At 45.9% G+C, this 18860-nt stretch overlaps 1 protein-coding gene across 5 annotated transcripts in view; it reads right to left on the reverse strand.

The window, feature by feature from the left end:
- SWT1 (SWT1 RNA endoribonuclease homolog) overlaps positions 1 to 18860 on the reverse strand; it is an 82717-nt gene that overhangs the window by 13740 nt on the left and 50117 nt on the right. For all 5 annotated transcript variants that reach the window (XM_081324372.1, XM_081324370.1, XM_081324369.1 and 2 more), the window contains 2 exons: positions 18367 to 18433; positions 17066 to 17130 (listed from right to left, as the gene is read on the reverse strand). In XM_081324372.1, coding sequence (XP_081180498.1) covers positions 17066 to 17130; positions 18367 to 18433 — 132 coding nt within the window. The remainder of the gene's footprint in view (positions 1 to 17065; positions 17131 to 18366; positions 18434 to 18860) is intronic.

Consider the following 18860-nt stretch of genomic DNA (forward strand, 5'->3'; position numbering starts at 1 on the left):
TGTCGGACTCGGGGCCACCAGAAGGTACGGGAGACCAGGTTCAGAGTCTTGAACAGGCCAAAATGCCCCGCAGCCGGGTTATCATGACACTGGCTGAGGACGAGTCCCCTGAGTGGCCCTCCTGGAACATAGAGCCGGTCACGATAATACAGGAGTCCATCCGTGACCGACCAAGGCGAATCTGGCCCCACCTCTTCCTTCCGCTGAGCCACCCACGCCTCCTGCTGCTGCGCCTCCCGGATCCGAGCCCGTATATCCACCGGCTCCCGCACCGCAGCAAAAGACTCGACGGGGATCACTGTCTTAGGCGGAAGCTTGTCTTCCACTCGGGTGTACTCGGGCTTCCTGGACAGAGCATCCGCTCTCTGGTTGTGCCCGCTTGGTATGTACCGCACCCGGAAGTCAAACCTCGCAAAGAAGAGGGACCACCGGATCTGGCGTTGGTGTTAGAATATGTTGTTGAAAAAATGGTTTGTTTAACAGAGTATTATTAATACACAGTGGAAGTTGTACTGGGACTTTTAGGCAAACAGTAATGCACTAACATGAGTTTTATAACTTATTTTTACTCAGACAACAAAAAGAAACACAGTAAGAAATAGTCCAAGTATCAATCCAGTATCATGCACATAAAAGTCAGTCCATAAAAAACATAGTATCAAAATACAAAAGCTGCTTACCAATATCAAAAACAATATACACTGTAGCAAGCAGTTGATTCTTGAGAGAATAAATATCAAGTTAGCAAACAAGAGAACAAGAGGTATCCAAACACTAACATCAAACACATATACAAGAGCAACTACGTGTAACATCTAACTCTCTTTTATGTGGAATAATTACAACCACACCCTTAGGCCGTTTAACTCCTTAAAGGTGCTTTTACTCCATTATATAATATTGTCACCCAAATCAAGTTTAATCTCTAACAATCTCCCCTTTTGGGTGGCATATTATACATATATTTTTACAATCTCAAATTACACATATCACAAACAGATTTATGCTTTATAGCACCCTGAGCCTTAGTAAACTGGTCAGCAATATTATCTTCAGTTGCACAATATTCCAGTTTAATCAAATTATCTTTAACACATTGTCTGACATTTAGATACCGTAGATCCGTATGTTTTGATCTAGTTTTCACTGCAGCATTAGTTGCTAATTTTATAGCTGCTTGATTGTCTTCATACACTTTTATTGGTTCATTACAATTTAAACCCATATCAAACAATAATTGTTTCCATACCAATAGCTCAGTACATAATAAAGATAAACAAGAAAATTCGGATTCAGTTGTTGATAAGCTTATATGCTTCTGTCTGTTAGACCTCCATCCTACTAAAGCGTTTCCCAATAATACAACCAATCCTGAAGTGGATTTCCTGGTTACAGTATCAGATGCAAAACTAGCATCTGCAAATGCTTTTAGTTCCAATTCCTTTGTTGGCTCTAGATATAGAGAATAATGTATGGTGTGCTTCAAATATCTTAAAACTCTTTTCGCACCTTGCCAACATCTGGTTGTAGGATTCTCACAATATCTAGCTAAATGATTAACTGTAAATGCTATATCAGGTCTTGACCAGTTACATAAATACATCAAGCTGCCTATTAATGATTGATATATCTTTTTATCAAAGACATTGCTGTTATCTGCTGACCTCTCAAAACCTTGAATCATAGGTGTTTTTACTGGTTTACAGTTTTCCATATTATAACGTTTCAGCAAACCATTAATTTTCTTAGCTTGAGACAATTTAAATCCTTTACTAGTCCTGACAATATCCAGCCCTAGATAATGACTAATAGCTCCTAGATCTTTTACTCTAAATTTTCTTTTTAACCCTGAAATTATTCTTTCAGTTTCTGTTTCATCTTTTGCTATAATAGCAATATCATCAGTGAATAATAATAACAATGATAATTCACTATTTTGCTGTTTTATATAAATAAACAAGGATCTGCAATACTAGCTTTAAATCCCAAACTATTTAACTCTTTTACTAAACATCTATTCCACTCATAACCTGACTGTTTTAAACCATACAAACTCTTATTCAGTTTCCAACAGTACCCTACCTTACTTTCTATTCCTGATGGAACTTTCATATATATATCATGGTTTAATGTTGCATGCAAATAAGCAGTTTCAATATCTACATGTTTTATACTATAATTCTTATTTGCTGCCCAAACTAAAGCAGCCCTAAGAGTGGAAGCTCTTAACGTTGGGGAAAATACTTCATCATAGTCACTATTATTCTGTGCAAATCCTTGAGCAACTAATCTTGCTTTATGTATTACCTCTCCTGTAACACTTTCTTTCAGTTTAAAAACCCATTTACATCCAATTAACTTTTCTGTTTTAGGTATTTTAACCTCTTGATAAACATTAAGATCTTGCAAAGACTTTATTTCTTTATCCATAGCTACTTTCCAATTCTTTCTTTCATTCTCAGGATACATTTTTATTTCTTCAACATTAGAAGGTTCAATGTCTATTTGACAAATTAAACTTGCCTCGAAACGATCAGGCTGTCGTCTTTCCCTGTTAGACCTTCTGAGAATTATTGGACTTATAGGTACATTTACATTATTATCTTCTTCCTCTCCTGTCTCCACTATCAGTGGTTCTTGTTTGATCTCTCTAGCAGGTTCCTCCTCTTCTTTATCACTTTCATTTGAGGAGTTAGTTAAATCTTGTTGAGGAATATATACAATATCTTCTACCCTTTCCCAGCCTGACTGTTCTTGAAAAACAGCGCTAGAACTACAATAAATGTTTTTAGTACCTTTCTCCCAGAACCGATAAGACTTATGGTTTAACTCATAGCCAACAAAAAATAATTGTTTAGCTCTATGTTCTCCTTTATTTCTTATTGAACTTGGAATATGTACCCAAGCAGGTGTCCCAAATGTGTGAATATAACTAAGATTTGGTTTTCTCTTATACCATAAGGTATAAGGAATTTTACCTGTAACTGAACTAACCACATTGTTTAAAATATGATTAGCACATTTTGCTGCTTCTCCCCATAAGCTATCAGGTAAACCAGAATCTTCAATCATAGATCTAATCATAGCTTGCAATGTTTGGCCCCTCCGTTCAACAAATGCATTATGCTGAGGTCTATAAGGAGCTGTACGTCTATGCTCTATTCCCTCTGAAACTAACAGCTCATTGAACTGTTTATTAACAAACTCAGTTCCATTGTCTGTTATTATGGTTTTTACATTTAACTGAGTTTTCCTTTGTACAAACTTGAGCCAATTAGATATTGTTTGTATAGTTTCAGTTTTTGACGTAAGGAGATAACAGAACCCATATCTGCTATAATGGTCTAGAATATTTAATATGTAGCAAGCACCCCCTAAACTGGGTTTCATAGGACCTATCAAATCCATAAATACCAGTTCTAATGGAGTTGTGGTTTTAAATCCATCTAACCTATTAGCTGGTGCTGCCCTGCTCTTTTCTCTACCACATACGTTACATTGCAGATATTTCTTACAAGCCTTTAACTTAAACCCATTAGACAAAGCTACAGTTCTTTTTAGTGTATTAAAATTCACATGACCCAATCTTCTATGTAATAAATGAATACATTCATCATGTGGTTTTTGATTTGTACAAGTAGTAGCCATTATAATAGGATCATTGCTAATTACAAACAAACCGTCTTTCATATTAGCTATTAAGTTCACTTCATTCTTTTGAATAAGACATTCCTCCCCTTGGAAAGTAACTTTAAAACCTGCTTCCAATAATGCCTTAACTGATAATAGATTATAATCACATCTGGGAACATATAGCATTTCCAAATTTTGTTTTAAAAATGAACAGTAAACCTTACCCTCTCCAGAGACCTTGACTCTCCAGCCATTAGCCATAGAAATATATTTTTTACTAGACCTTATATTCTCAAAATCCCTTTTTATTTTTGAAATACAGTGTGTAGCTCCACTATCTACCACCCACCAATTGTGGTTATTAGTAGTTCTATTAGCTACAGCTACATTAATCAGCTTTTTATTCTTTCTATGGCTTTCCTTTCTCTGACAATTACTATTCTGACAAAACTAAGCAATATGTCCCTTTAACCCACAATTAAAACATTTCCTTAAAATATAAGCAGATTCAGTCTTCTTTATTTCTTGTTGCAATGGCTCTCTCAACTGTTTTCTCTCCATATGACATCTTGATTCTTCCAACAACCTTCCAGTTATTGAAGAAACAGTTAGGTCTTCTTTGGACAAAACCTCCAAGGACGATACAAAGGCATCGTAGCTCTCATCCAATGATGATAAAATGATGTAAACCTGGTGAAGCTCTGAGAAAATAAGTTCTTTTTCTTGCAGTTCCAACAAAGTTGCTTTTATAAAGTTAAGGTGAGCTAACATATTGCCATTCTTTTCCAGTCTAGCTCTAAATAGCTTTCTGGTAAGATTTATATGAGCACCAACACTGTCCCGAACAAAAATCTTTTTCAACTTAGCCCAAAATTTAGCAGCAGACTCTTCTCCACGCACATGGACTAGCTGTTGGTCTCCTAATGTTAGCCCAATGATAGATAAAGCCTTATCATTGTCTTTATTGAAGTCTACAATCTTCTTGTTATCTTCTTCATTAGTTGGATCCCAGGCAGTTACATCAGGAGGATTATGGACTATTTTCCAAAGACCTTGATTTTGTAATAGCAAACTACATTGTGTAGACCAGGATACGTAGTTTGACCCATTAAGCCGGGTAATGCAGAATGGATTGAATAGTCCTTGTGCCATTGTCTGAATTTGAAAACTCAGTTAGGAAATATAAATACAATACTGTGCCTGTCCTCAGCACCACACTGGATCTGGGCCCATAACCATTGTTAGAATATGTTGTTGAAAAAATGGTTTGTTTAACAGAGTATTATTAATACACAGTGGAAGTTGTACTGGGACTTTTAGGCAAACAGTAATGCACTAACATGAGTTTTATAACTTATTTTTACTCAGACAACAAAAAGAAACACAGTAAGAAATAGTCCAAGTATCAATCCAGTATCATGCACATAAAAGTCAGTCCATAAAAAACATAGTATCAAAATACAAAAGCTGCTTACCAATATCAAAAACAATATACACTGTAGCAAGCAGTTGATTCTTGAGAGAATAAATATCAAGTTAGCAAACAAGAGAACAAGAGGTATCCAAACACTAACATCAAACACATATACAAGAGCAACTACGTGTAACATCTAACTCTCTTTTATGTGGAATAATTACAACCACACCCTTAGGCCGTTTAACTCCTAAAAGGTGCTTTTACTCCATTATATAATATTGTCACCCAAATCAAGTTTAATCTCTAACAGTTGGTTCAAATTCCGAGCGGTCTGCAGGCTTTCCAGATTCTTGTGGTCCGTCCGGACCTCGATTTGATGCCGCGCCCCCTCCAGATGATGCCTCCAAGCCTCGAACGCCGCCTTGATGGCCAGCAGCTCCTTCTCCCAGATGGTATAGTTGCGCTCCGAGGGGTTCAATTTCCGAGAGTGAAACGCGCAAGGGAAAAGGGTACCGTTGGGCGTCGCTGCCTGGAGTAACACGGCCCCAATGGCAATGTCGGAGGCGTCCGCCTCCACGACAAACGGCCGTTGCGGGTCAGGATGCTTCAAGATGGGCTCCTTCATGAAGGCGTCCTTCAAAGCTTGGAACGCCTGTTGTTCGGGGGCGTTCCACTGGAACCGAGTCTTCTTCTGCAGGAGCCGGGTGAGGGGGGCTGTCAAGGCAGCAAAGCCAGGGATGAATGTTCGATAGTAGTTGGCAAATCCAAGAAGTCGCTGAACATCCTTCACGCGACGCGGGGGTTGCCAACTCTGCAACGACTCAACTTTACTCGGCTCCATGGCGATGCCCTCAGGAGAAATGCGGTGACCCAAGAAATCGATGGTCACCTGGTAGAACTGGCACTTCTCCAACTTGGCAAACAGCCGATGTTTCCGGAGGCGCTGCAGGACCTGACGGAGATGCTGATGATGCGCTTCACGCGACGGGGAGTAAATCAGGATGTCGTCCAGGTAAATCACGACAAACTGGTCCAACAGATCTCGAAAGATGTTGTTTATAAAATGCTGAAACACAGCGGGGGCGTTGGTCAGGCCAAACGGCATCACCGTGTACTCGAAATGTCCATAGCGAGTACCAAACGCCGTCTTCCACTCATCACCCGGCCGAACCCTGACGAGGTTGTAAGCTCCACGCAGGTCCAGTTTCGTGAAGATCTTAGCCTCCCGGAGTCGGTCCAAGAGCTCGGGGATGAGGGGCAGCGGGTAGCGGTTACGCACCGTGATGGCGTTGAGTTTCCGGTAGTCACAGCAGAGCCGTAACTCGCCCGACTTCTTTTTGACGAAGAGCACGGGCGCAGACACTGGCGAGGACGAGGGCCGGATGAAACCACGAGCCAAATTCTTTGTCAGGAAGTCCCGCAATGCAGCCAACTCGGGCTCCGACATGGAGTACAAACGCCCCACTGGGAGAGGCGCATCAGGGACTAGATCAATGGAACAGTCATAGGGCCTGTGCGGGGGTAATTGATCCGCCTCTGACTCGCTGAACACGTCAGCAAAGTCGGACAGTTCGGGAGGCAAGGAAACCCCTGAGGAACCCTCCACCTGGCCGGCACAGATATGGCGGGTGTGATCCACGCACTGCAAACTTGGGAAGGTGACCAAGTTCTGAGACCAAAAGATCTGTGGATCATGCGCCCGGAGCCACGCCAGTCCCAAGACCACGGGGAAGTGCAGATCCGAAGTGATGTAGAACTGGATGGCCTCCACATGGGAACTGATGGCCATACACACGGGTTGCGTGGCGGCCGTAATAGGCCCGGACAGGAGCACTCGACCATCGATGGTCTCCACTAGCATGGGCGGATCCACCGGACACTGGGGAATAGCCCATTTGGCCACGAAGGCCGAGTCCATAAAGTTAGTGGTAGCCCCAGAGTCAATTAAGGCATGGACCGGAATCCCCTCTGGCTTGCCAGGAAGGATCAGACGTGCCTCCAAAATCAAATGCCGTGGAGGTTCACAGGCACCGTCGGAACGGCGTCGCTCGGCGTGGTCATTGTGAGTCGCCCGATCTATCACACCATCTAGATCGGGCTCGGGCCGTTTCCCGACAGCAAAGCAGGGGACTTTCTCGGGGCAGGCTTGGTCACTGACGCCCGCTGACGCTTCTTCGGGCAAGAAGCGGCCAAATGTCCAGGGTCCCCACAGTAAAAACACAACCCCCCCGATCGTCGTCTGTCCATTTCCGTCACCGAGAGACGGGACCTGGCGGCACCCAGCTCCATTGGCTCCTCCCTGTGGACTGGGGGCTCACGCACAACAGGGGCGGCAGGGGTCTGTGGGGTGGCACGGCGACTCTTTCGCTGCTGCAGCCGGGCATCGATCCGCAGACAAAGATGGATCAGCCCATTCAGGTCTGAGGGAATGTCCACGCGGGCCAGCTCATCCAACATCTCCTCTGACAAGCCATCCTGGAAGGCATCCACGAGCGCAGCCTCATTCCAGGCGGAATCCTGGCTAAGCAGCCGGAAATCGCTGATATAGGCCTGTAGGGGGCGCTGACCCTGCCTCAAAGCTTTCAGACGTCGGGTGGCAGTCTGCGCCTTAATCGGGTCCTCGTACATGAGGCGCATATGGTCACAAAACCCCCCAAAGTTATCCAACAAAGGGCTAGGCTGTGCCAGCAGAGGCGTGCCCCAACGAGCTGCATCCCCCGACAGAAGGCTCAACACGAATCCCACCTTATCTCGGTCAGTGGGGAAATCAGCTGCTCTCACGCTGATAAAAAGCTGGCATTGTCCCAGGAAGGCAGGAAACAGTTCTGGATTGCCAGCAAATTTATCCGGCATAGCTATCTGACATTTCCTCCTGGGTGGGGGTGCAGCATGTACCTGAGCTTGCAGTTGAGCCACCTGAGCTGCCAGCAAAGTGAGTTGCTGGGTGAGCTGAGCATTCTCGGCAAGAAGCTGCTCCATCGTAGTAGTAAGGGGTGGGAGGCTGAAAGCAAACTGTTCTGAACCAGCCCTCTTCTGGCCTTGTAGTAAGGCAAACCCCTATTCAGAAAGAAGAGACTGGAGAGCGTCCAAGGCTAAAAGGCGTCTGCCAGGATTTATTACTCAATTAACAAAAACACTAGAGCTTGTCTCCTCAAGCGGAAGAGTTGCTTTCAGCAACCAGCCCCTCCCCAAACACTCCCTTTATTGAGAGCTCAGGGCGTGGTCTCCCTGTGCCTCCTCCCGAGGAGTCCCACAGCCTTTCTTTGTTTGTTCCTGCTCGACTGCCTCCTGCGTCGGGCGTCCTTGAACAGGGCCAGCTGTGGGTCATCATCCTCCGCACTATCGGGCTCACGCAGCTGAGAAGAGGTCCCCGGCTGAGGGCTCTGCAAAGCCTCCAAACCATCATCAGCCGGTTCGTCTCCCTCCTCCCCCTCATCTGAGTCATCCGATACATCGGAGCCGGCTGTCGGACCCACAGGCTGGCCCTGAGTCACAACACTATCCCGCACCGCAGGGCCCTTCCCCCGGGTCTGCCGATCCGGATGCGGTCGGGATGGGAACTGTTCGTGAAAAGCAGTCACCAACGCAGGGGCATGAACGGCGGTCGCGTCTTCCCATGTGAAGTCCTCCGGCCCGTACCCTTTCCACTCGATCAGGTACTGGAAGTGACCTTTCAGCCAGCGGGAATCCCTGATGCTGACGACCTCGTACTCGGGGGTGCTGTCGCCATCACGAGGTCCTGATGGGGGAGGTTCCGCTTGGCGAAGTGGACAAGCCGGTTGTTCGGGGACCAACAAGGACCGATGGAAGACGGGGTGCACGCGCAGGGAACGTGGCAGAGTTAAACGATAGGCGACCGGGTTGATGACGGCCTCGACTGGGAACGGTCCAAGGTAACGGTGGTCCAGCTTCCTCGCCGGCCGAGTGGATGGTAGGTTCCTGGTGGACAGCCAGACCCGATCCCCCACCGATAATGGAGGCGTATCCCTTCTCGACCGATCGGCGAACCTCTTGTAGTCGGCCTTGGCCTTCTCCAGCTGCCGTCGCACCAACCGATGGATCGCCTGTAATTCCGCCATGAATTCGTTCGCTGCCGGCTCCGGTGAGTCCACGGGCGAAAGGGGGAAAAACCTGGGGTGATAACCCACGTTGGCCAAGAACGGTGTCATCTGCGTGGAGGTGTGCTGCGAGTTGTTAAAGGCAAACTCGGCTATGGCCAAATAGTCCACCCAATTGTCCTGCTGCAGGTTAACGTAGCAGCGCAGATACTGCTCTAAGATGCCGATGACCTTCTCGGTACCCCCGTCGGTCTGAGGATGATGCGCGGACGAGAGGCAAACCTTGATGTCCAACGCCCGCATCAACTCCTGCCAGAAGCGGGCTGTAAACTGGGCCCCCCTATCGGAGACGACCCTATCGGGAAGGCCGTGAAGCCGGAACACCTGTTGGATGAACATGCGACTAGTGGCGCGAGCTGACGGTAAGCCGCGACAGGGGATGAAGTGCGCCATCTTGGTCAACATGTCCACCACCACAAACACTGTCGTGAAGCCGGAGGATGGGGGTAGATCCGTCAGAAAGTCCATGGACACAGCCCCCCAGGGTCTCTTGGGCGTTGGCAAAGGCTGCAGTAAACCAGGCGGGGCCCCTGTCGCTGACTTGGCCTGCCTGCATGGGACGCAAGAGGTGACATAAGACTGGACATCGTGTCGGACTCGGGGCCACCAGAAGGTACGGGAGACCAGGTTCAGAGTCTTGAACAGGCCAAAATGCCCCGCAGCCGGGTTATCATGACACTGACTGAGGACGAGTCCCCTGAGTGGCCCTCCTGGAACATAGAGCCGGTCACGATAATACAGGAGTCCATCCGTGACCGACCAAGGCGAATCTGGCCCCACCTCTTCCTTCCGCTGAGCCACCCACGCCTCCTGCTGCTGCGCCTCCCGGATCCGAGCCCGTATATCCACCGGCTCCCGCACCGCAGCAAAAGACTCGACGGGGATCACGGTCCTGGGCGGAAGCTTGTCTTCCACTCGGGTGTACTCGGGCTTCCTGGACAGAGCATCCGCTCTCTGGTTGTGCCCGCTTGGTATGTACCGCACCCGGAAGTCAAACCTCGCAAAGAAGAGGGACCACCGGATCTGACGTTGGTTCAAATTCCGAGCGGTCTGCAGGCTTTCCAGATTCTTGTGGTCCGTCCGGACCTCGATTTGATGCCGCGCCCCCTCCAGATGATGCCTCCAAGCCTCGAACGCCGCCTTGATGGCCAGCAGCTCCTTCTCCCAGATGGTATAGTTGCGCTCCGAGGGGTTCAATTTCCGAGAGTGATACGCGCAAGGGAAAAGGGTACCGTTGGGCGTCGCTGCCTGGAGTAACACGGCCCCAATGGCAATGTCGGAGGCGTCCGCCTCCACGACAAACGGCCGTTGCGGGTCAGGATGCTTCAAGATGGGCTCCTTCATGAAGGCATCCTTCAAAGCTTGGAACGCCTGTTGTTCGGGGGCGTTCCACTGGAACCGAGTCTTCTTCTGCAGGAGCCGGGTGAGGGGGGCTGTCAAGGCAGCAAAGCCAGGGATGAATGTTCGATAGTAGTTGGCAAATCCAAGAAGTCGCTGAACATCCTTCACGCGACGCGGGGGTTGCCAACTCTGCAACGACTCAACTTTACTCGGTTCCATGGCGATGCCCTCAGGAGAAATGCGGTGACCCAAGAAATCGATGGTCACCTGGTAGAACTGGCACTTCTCCAACTTGGCAAACAGCCGATGTTTCCGGAGGCGCTGCAGGACCTGACGGAGATGCTGATGATGCGCTTCACGCGACGGGGAGTAAATCAGGATGTCGTCCAGGTAAATCACGACAAACTGGTCCAACAGATCTCGAAAGATGTCGTTCATAAAATGCTGAAACACAGCGGGGGCGTTGGTCAGGCCAAACGGCATCACCGTGTACTCGAAATGTCCATAGCGAGTACCAAACGCCGTCTTCCACTCATCACCCGGCCGAACCCTGACGAGGTTGTAAGCTCCACGCAGGTCCAGTTTCGTGAAGATCTTAGCCTCCCGGAGTCGGTCCAAGAGCTCGGGGATGAGGGGCAGCGGGTAGCGGTTACGCACCGTGATGGCGTTGAGTTTCCGGTAGTCACAGCAGAGCCGTAACTCGCCCGACTTCTTTTTGACGAAGAGCACGGGCGCAGACACTGGCGAGGACGAGGGCCGGATGAAACCACGAGCCAAATTCTTTGTCAGGAAGTCCCGCAATGCAGCCAACTAGCATGGGCGGATCCACCGGACACTGGGGAATAGCCCATTTGGCCACGAAGGCCGAGTCCATAAAGTTAGTGGTAGCCCCAGAGTCAATTAAGGCATGGACCGGAATCCCCTCTGGCTTGCCAGGAAGGATCAGACGTGCCTCAAAAATCAAATGCCGTGGAGGTTCACAGGCACCGTCGGAATGGCGTCGCTCGGCGTGGTCGTGGTGGGTCGCCCGATCTATCACACCATCTAGATCGGGCTCGGGCCGTTTCCCGACAGCAAAGCAGGGGACTTTCTCGGGGCCGGCTTGGTCACTGATGCCCGCTGACGCTTCTTTGGGCAAGAAGCAGCCAAATGTCCAGGGTCCCCACAGTAAAAACACAACCCCCCCGATCGTCGTCTGTCCATTTCCGTCACCGATAGACGGGACCTGGCGGCACCCAGCTCCATTGGCTCCTCCCTCTGGACTGGGGGCACACGCTCAACAGGAGCGGCAGGGGTCTGTGGGGTGGCACGGCGACTCTTTCGCTGCTGCAGCCGGGCATCGATCCGCAGACAAAGATGGATCAGCCCATTCAGGTCTGAGGGAATGTCCACGCGGGCCAGCTCATCCAACATCTCCTCTGACAAGCCATCCTGGAAGGCATCCACGAGCGCAGCCTCATTCCAGGCGGAATCCTGGCTAAGCAGCCGGAAATCGCTGATATAGGCCTGTAGGGGGCGCTGACCCTGCCTCAAAGCTTTCAGGCGTCGGGTGGCAGTCTGCGCCTTAATCGGGTCCTCGTACATGAGGCGCATATGGTCACAAAACCCCCCAAAGTTATCCAACAAAGGGCTAGGCTGTGCCAGCAGAGGCGTGCCCCAACGAGCTGCATCCCCCGACAGAAGGCTCAACACGAATCCCACCTTATCTCGGTCAGTGGGGAAATCAGCTGCTCTCACGCTGATAAAAAGCTGTCATTGTCCCAGGAAGGCAGGAAACAGTTCTGGATTGCCAGCAAATTTATCCGGCATAGCTATCTGACATTTCCTCCTGGGTGGGGGTGCAGCATGTACCTGAGCTTGCAGTTGAGCCACCTGAGCTGCCAGCAAAGTGAGTTGCTGGGTGAGCTGAGCATTCTCGGCAAGAAGCTGCTCCATCGTAGTAGTAAGGGGTGGGTGGCTGAAAGCAAACTGTTCTGAACCAGCCAACTACCGGCCTTGTAATAAGGCAAACCCCTGTTCAAGCAGTAGAGACTGGAGAGCGTCTGAGGCTGCAAAGCGTCTGCCAAGTTTAATTCACAAGCAAAACAACAGAACAAGAAACCAAAAGCACAGGAACTTGAATCCTCAAGCGGAAGGGTTGCTTTCAGCAACCAGCCCCTCCCCAAACACTCCTTTTATTTAGAGTTCAGGGCGTGGTCTCCCTGTGCCTCCTCCCGAGGAGACCCGCAGCCTTTTTCTGCTTAGTCCTGCTCGACTGCCTCCTGCGTCGGGCGTCCTTGAACAGGGCCAGCTGTGGGTCATCATCCTCCGCACTATCGGGCTCACGCAGCTGAGAAGAGGGCCCCGGCTGGGAGCTCTGCCAAGCCTCCAAGCCATCATCGGCCAGTTCGTCTCCCTCCTCCCCCTCATCTGAGTCATCCGATACATCTGAGCCGGCTGCCGGACCCACCGGCTGGCCCTGAGTCACAACACCAGGTAGCCACAGGGAAAGAATTCAACCCCATACCAGAATACCCTCAGTTGCCCTCCACTTCCCAGACACTTGATCAATGGGTGAAGGGTTGGGAAGAAGTTTGGAAAAACATGAAGATGGCCTTAAAAAAGACTTTTGAGACCAACAAATAGCAGCCTGATAAAGAGAACTCCCCAAAGGGCATTCCAAGTTGGGGAAAAGGTTTGTCGACCAAATACTTACGCCTGAAACTACCCAACAAGAAATTAGGACCAAAATTCTTGTGGTTTTTCCCCACTGTAAGAATCATCAACCCGGTCACAGTAGAATTGAAACTCCCCAGACTTTTGGGAAATATTCACCCGGTTTTCCATTGTAGCTTACTGAAAACCTTTTGGGCCTCCACTTTAAGACCTCCCCCTAAGAAGGCACCCAGATCCCTCGTAGTAGCAGGTCAGACCCATTATGAAGTGAAACGTATTCTTGACTAGTATTTTTAAGGGAAAATTGCAGTACCTAGTACAATGGGTTACCCATTGTCTGAAGCCACTTGGGTGAAATCTAGCAATGTGAAAGCTGACAGACTTATCAAAAGGTTTTATGAGAAACACCCCAACAAACCAAAAGTCAACTCCTAATTTGTGTTTTTGTTTACATTACAGAATCTGTCCTTTTTGTAAGGGGGAGCCAGATGTCAATGCTGCTAACATCGGATGTTCTTGCTTTGACAAAAGATGAAGAAGCAGCTATTTCATATTTCTACTTGTGTATCACTTTTAGAGTTAAAGTTAGTTGAAGAAGGGAAGGGGGAAGGAAGAATGTATGAGAATTTAGTTAGACATAAACAACAGTAGCGAATAGTTCCAAGGTTGAATGTAACAAGAGACGATAAGTAAGAACTGGAGGGTTTACACTAAGGACAGGAACTATCTCTTCAAACTAATTGGAGAATGTGATTAATGACAGCAAAGAAAGGAGGAGAATTGTTTAATAATATTGTGGTAAGGGGAGGGGAATTCAGATTCCAGCTTCTCACAAGGATTGCCGATGTTATAGGGCTCTAATAAGAGACTTTTAAGGTAAACGCCTCAGAGTTCTTTGAAGAGCTCATCCGTCGGAAACTTGACAGTTACTTTTTCCATCAATAGAAAACCAATCTCTTTATATCAGGTGAATGACAATTTCACAAATACTACTTACCTTCCAGTTTTCCTAATATATGAAACTACCTTAGCATATTCATTCATGTGATCAATATAAAAAGCACTATAAGACATAGGGTACAGTCTCTGCTACATCCCAGTGATTATTAAAACAAAATTATAAACCAATGACAGATTTAAAATTATCCCAGAATCTGGAAGTTGCTATTGAATAATTCTGTCCTGGACAATTATTTCCCCTGAACTTCATCTCAGTAAGGATCAAGATTCATCACTGCAGATATACCATCAAATTAAGCTAAATAATTATCTATGACAGGGCTTTTCAACAAGTGGTACAGGTACCACCTATGGTACATTGGCACCTGGCAGGTAGTACGCGACCATCATAGAAAAGTGGTAGCGGGGGAGGGGAATGTGTTCTGTACCAGCCTGCTACCGGCCCTGCAGAAAAGGCAGGGACAACCCCTTTTACAAGAAGGCAAGAGGCTGGAACTAAGCCTGTCAAATTTATGGATACAAAAGCAAACAGAACAAGACACGAACCATGAAACAGGAGCTATTCAAGCGGTTGCCTTCAGCAAACCAGCCCTCCCACGCATTCCCCTTTTATACAGTTCAGGGCGTGGCTTCTCTCTGCCTCCTTCCGAGGTGCCCCATTGCCTTCCACTGTTTACTCCTGATTGACTGCCTCCTGCGTCGGGCGTCCTTGAACAGGGCCAGCTGTGGGTCATCTTCATCCACGTTGTCAGGCTCACACAGCTGGGTCTGCGTCGTGACCAGGTGGGAGGGGCCTGGCTGAGGGCTCTGTGGAGCCTCAATATTATTCTCAGCAAGCTCTTCAACACCCCCCTCCTCCTCCTCTGAGTCGTCCGACCCAACTGCCGAACCCACAGGCTGACCCTGAATCACAACAGAATGAGCTGAACCGGTGGCAGCACCGCACAAGCCTGAGCAAGAGATGGCAGGAGCTGCAGGACTGTCAGGGCTCAGCGGAAGTGCCAGAATCAGCACTAGGCTCCAGCTGGAGATCGGTGCTGATCCTGGTGCTTCTGCTGAGCCCAGAAGAAGCACCGATCAACTGGAATGTTGCAGCATCTCCAGGGTCTTGTGATTTACATTCAGATGCTTGGCAACTGATTCATATTTATGATGGTCACAGTGTCATGTGAAGTGACCAAAACCTGCTGCAACCACCCACCAGACGGGGGGAATAAAAACCAAACACCCCCACCCCACCCCCACTGCCAATCCTCAACAGAAATGCTCACAACAATGAAAACCTAGGACAGGAGGATGAGCACTGCGAGACGAGCAGGCAGGTTTCTTGCTCGGCTGTGGCTTGAGGGCACTTTTTACAGTGCCATTGTAACTTCAAACAGCGAACTGTTATAAGTTGAGGGCTACCTGTTCTTCATCACTTTTTTCCCCTTTTTTTGTCAAGTTTTTGACACCTTGCTAGGCGACTGGTGGTACTCAAATGTTGCCATATCCTAAAAGTGGTACAATGGGTGAAAAGGTTGAAAAGCCCTGATCTACGATATGCTGTAACCAAACGTCTGATGAAAATATGGGAGGGAGAGATTCATTCAAGAATTACAGTATATGACTGTACTTGATTTCTGCCCAGAATCCTCAAAGCTGATTTCAGACATGATTAAGAAAATAATTACATTTTATGATGAAATTAATTAATTACCTTGGCCACCCAAGATATGCATCAGTCTTATCTATATCAGGAAATTCTGTGAGGCACTTTAGAAAACAGCACTAGCAAAAAATCAGCCTTCCCTCATATAATGATCTCAAGGCACCATGAAATCCGAAAAAGTGACATATGCATAATGTACATACCCTTTTTACCCTTGGGGTTTCTAATATTGCAACAATAACTTTTAGGAGCATTTTAATTTAAAAAGGTACCATCTAACAATTGCTAACACAGTGTGTCATGTAAAGCCTCATGGTCTGAAACATGCTGTATTGATTTGATTTCATTTGATTTTTATATATTTTTGGAAAGTTTCCCCTTTTTTGCTATGTTTTAATTATGGCTTGTTTATTGTTGTATTTGATCTGATGAAGTTTAACAAATAATTTGAAAGAAAAATATTCTTCCCTAATATATTTACTTTCTTCAAGCTACACTGATACTTTTTTTTCTCTTAATGATTTAATATTAAAAATTTTTACAGGTGGCCCACACCTTATGACTGGTTGCTTAGCTACTGTTCAAACTTAAGATCCATCCAAAACAGGGGAATTACAACCTGGATTTGTCGTTCGGATAGCTGGGCCCTCTTCACTGTCATGTGACCAAATTTCGGGCACTTAGCATCATGACCACATTTATGGCCATTCGCAGCACCCTGCAGTCACAAGACAGCATTTTACAACTGTTTTGCTAAAAACCAGCGCTGTGTGTGTTTTTTTGGCAAAACTGCGCCCACAGTGAATCATTGGTTCACTTCACACCCAGGGCATTTGCTTAATACTCATGTTCACTTAATGCCCAAGAGGTTTGCTTATTGCCCAAGGCATTCGCTTAACGTATGCCAAGGCTACTTGTAGTGCTCCAAAGCAGCTGCACAGAAAAAAAAAATAGCTATTTGTTTGCTAATTTTGGCCAATATACCATCATGAACCTGAAAAGGAATCAGATTATTTGATAAGCATCACAAACTGATTACTTCTCTGAAACAGTTTTGGGAAATTTATATAAATATAAATAAAATAAAATAAAGTATGCAACAGGTACTCACAGGAATATGTGATATTCATATTTAATTATAACCTTATATTTTTTTGTTAAAATGCCACCTGACCTCTAAGTCATAGGATTAAAAAAAACAGATTTTGCATAGACTGTTGCATGGGAAGGTTATGAAAAACACTTGGTATAACTTTATTTTTGTTTCTTTTTTTTTTAAGAAAAGGTTACCTGTATAATTCTTGGGAAATACAGTCATAAAGTTCCTCAGCAGTAAATTTTGTACTATTATTTACCTATGAATTAAAAAAAACACCATCTCATTAATGTAGGAAAATTCATTATCAAATACTAATGTTATATACTGGGAATTATTTGTTGCTGTAACAAAAGCAAATAAAAGCTTCAGATTTTTTATTTAAATTAACTCTTATGAATTGGCCCACAGATTAACATTGTAGAGAGCAGCGTCTGCAGCAAAAGATTTTTGATGGAAGACAACTGTAGTGAACCCTGAGAATTTGAGAAAGCTTCCCCTTTCTGCACCAAAGGTGCTTTTTCATGAGGCAACTGTACTTTCTTTTTTCTCTTTGAAGACATTTCGCTTCTCATTCAAGAAGCTTCTTCCCCTTTCTGATAATCTTAACGCATTGCAAATGTTGTTTGCAGTGGGAAAAGAATGGCTTAATCAAGATTGTGGGATGTAAGCTTTTGTCGGGTGGGAAGGATCAGGGCCATATGTTAAGTTGCAACACAGAAGATTTATTTAAGCCTATACACAAGAATCTAATCTAGTAACAGTCAGCACTAAATTGGCACTAGATAAGGGTCAACAGAATTCAGGGAATGCTTGACTTGGATCGTTTGTGGCAATGCAAGGACTCTATATTGATGACATGTTTAACTCTGCCTGCATTTCTCCTACAGCTTTGGCTAGTAAATCAGTGCTAAGCCAGACATGCATTCCATTAATTAGTATGTCACACTCCCCATGTTTTTGCCCTGTTTGAACTAGAGCAACTCTTTTGTACTCAAGGGACATTGGAGGGGGGAGAACATTTTTTAAGACCTCATTTGAACACAGAGTGTAGCCTTTCATGTTATGAAGTCATAAGGGGAATTTAATCATTCAGAGCAAAATGGGTGCCTGAAGTTTTGCTTATTAAAAGTACTTATTTTGCTGCTTAACCCTCCCCAAGCAATTAATAATTTTGCCTTGTCAAATTCAAGGGTACTTTGTATAGCCAGTGAGTTACCAACCCTGACCGATTTATGACTTGATAACCAAAATGGCACTTTTATTAGACTACAATTCAACAGGCTACTGTTGTAAGATAAACTTATAACATGTAGATATAGTGAAGTGCATTTAAATAATTTTGTAGACCTTTTCTAAGTACACACATAAACATTATTTTTTAAAAATGTGTACCAGACTGTTTTGAAATCTTTAGCCAAAATTTCTGTCTTTTCTATCATAGATAATTTGGTAACAACAAACATACCAAATACCTGAAAGTTAAATAACCCACCTCATTATTAGTTAAGAATCTATACAAGGCCCAGACATCTTGAAAGCTACTATTTGGCACTAAGACTCTGGAAAAAATAAACAGAGATAGACAATTAAAGGATTTTTAAAACATGAATGTTAAAAATGTTATAGCCTACCTCCCTTCCTGACAATTTTAGATAGATTTTAATATGAATTTAGATTCTAAAACCTGTCCTGTTCCTACAGAACACTAATCAGCAGGTGAAAAGGTAACTTTGGAAATATTCATACTGTATACCCTTACTCTGCTTCTGTTGGACAAGAAAAAAATATATCACTTTTATTATAGTTTAATCTCTGTATCATCTATATGTCAGACTGTGGGCTCAGAGTGGTCTCAGTCTACCAGTACAAGGCTAATCAATTTTGTTTTCACAATGACTCTCTCTAATTGTTTGTGTCCCACTTGAGGACACCAAACCACAAACTGAACCTGGCTCAGGCTACTGGATAGTCTGTTTAGTAATTAAG

The sequence above is a fragment of the Vipera berus genome, assembly GCF_964194415.1.
Source record: "Vipera berus genome assembly, chromosome: 3".
Taxonomy (NCBI): domain Eukaryota; kingdom Metazoa; phylum Chordata; class Lepidosauria; order Squamata; family Viperidae; genus Vipera; species Vipera berus.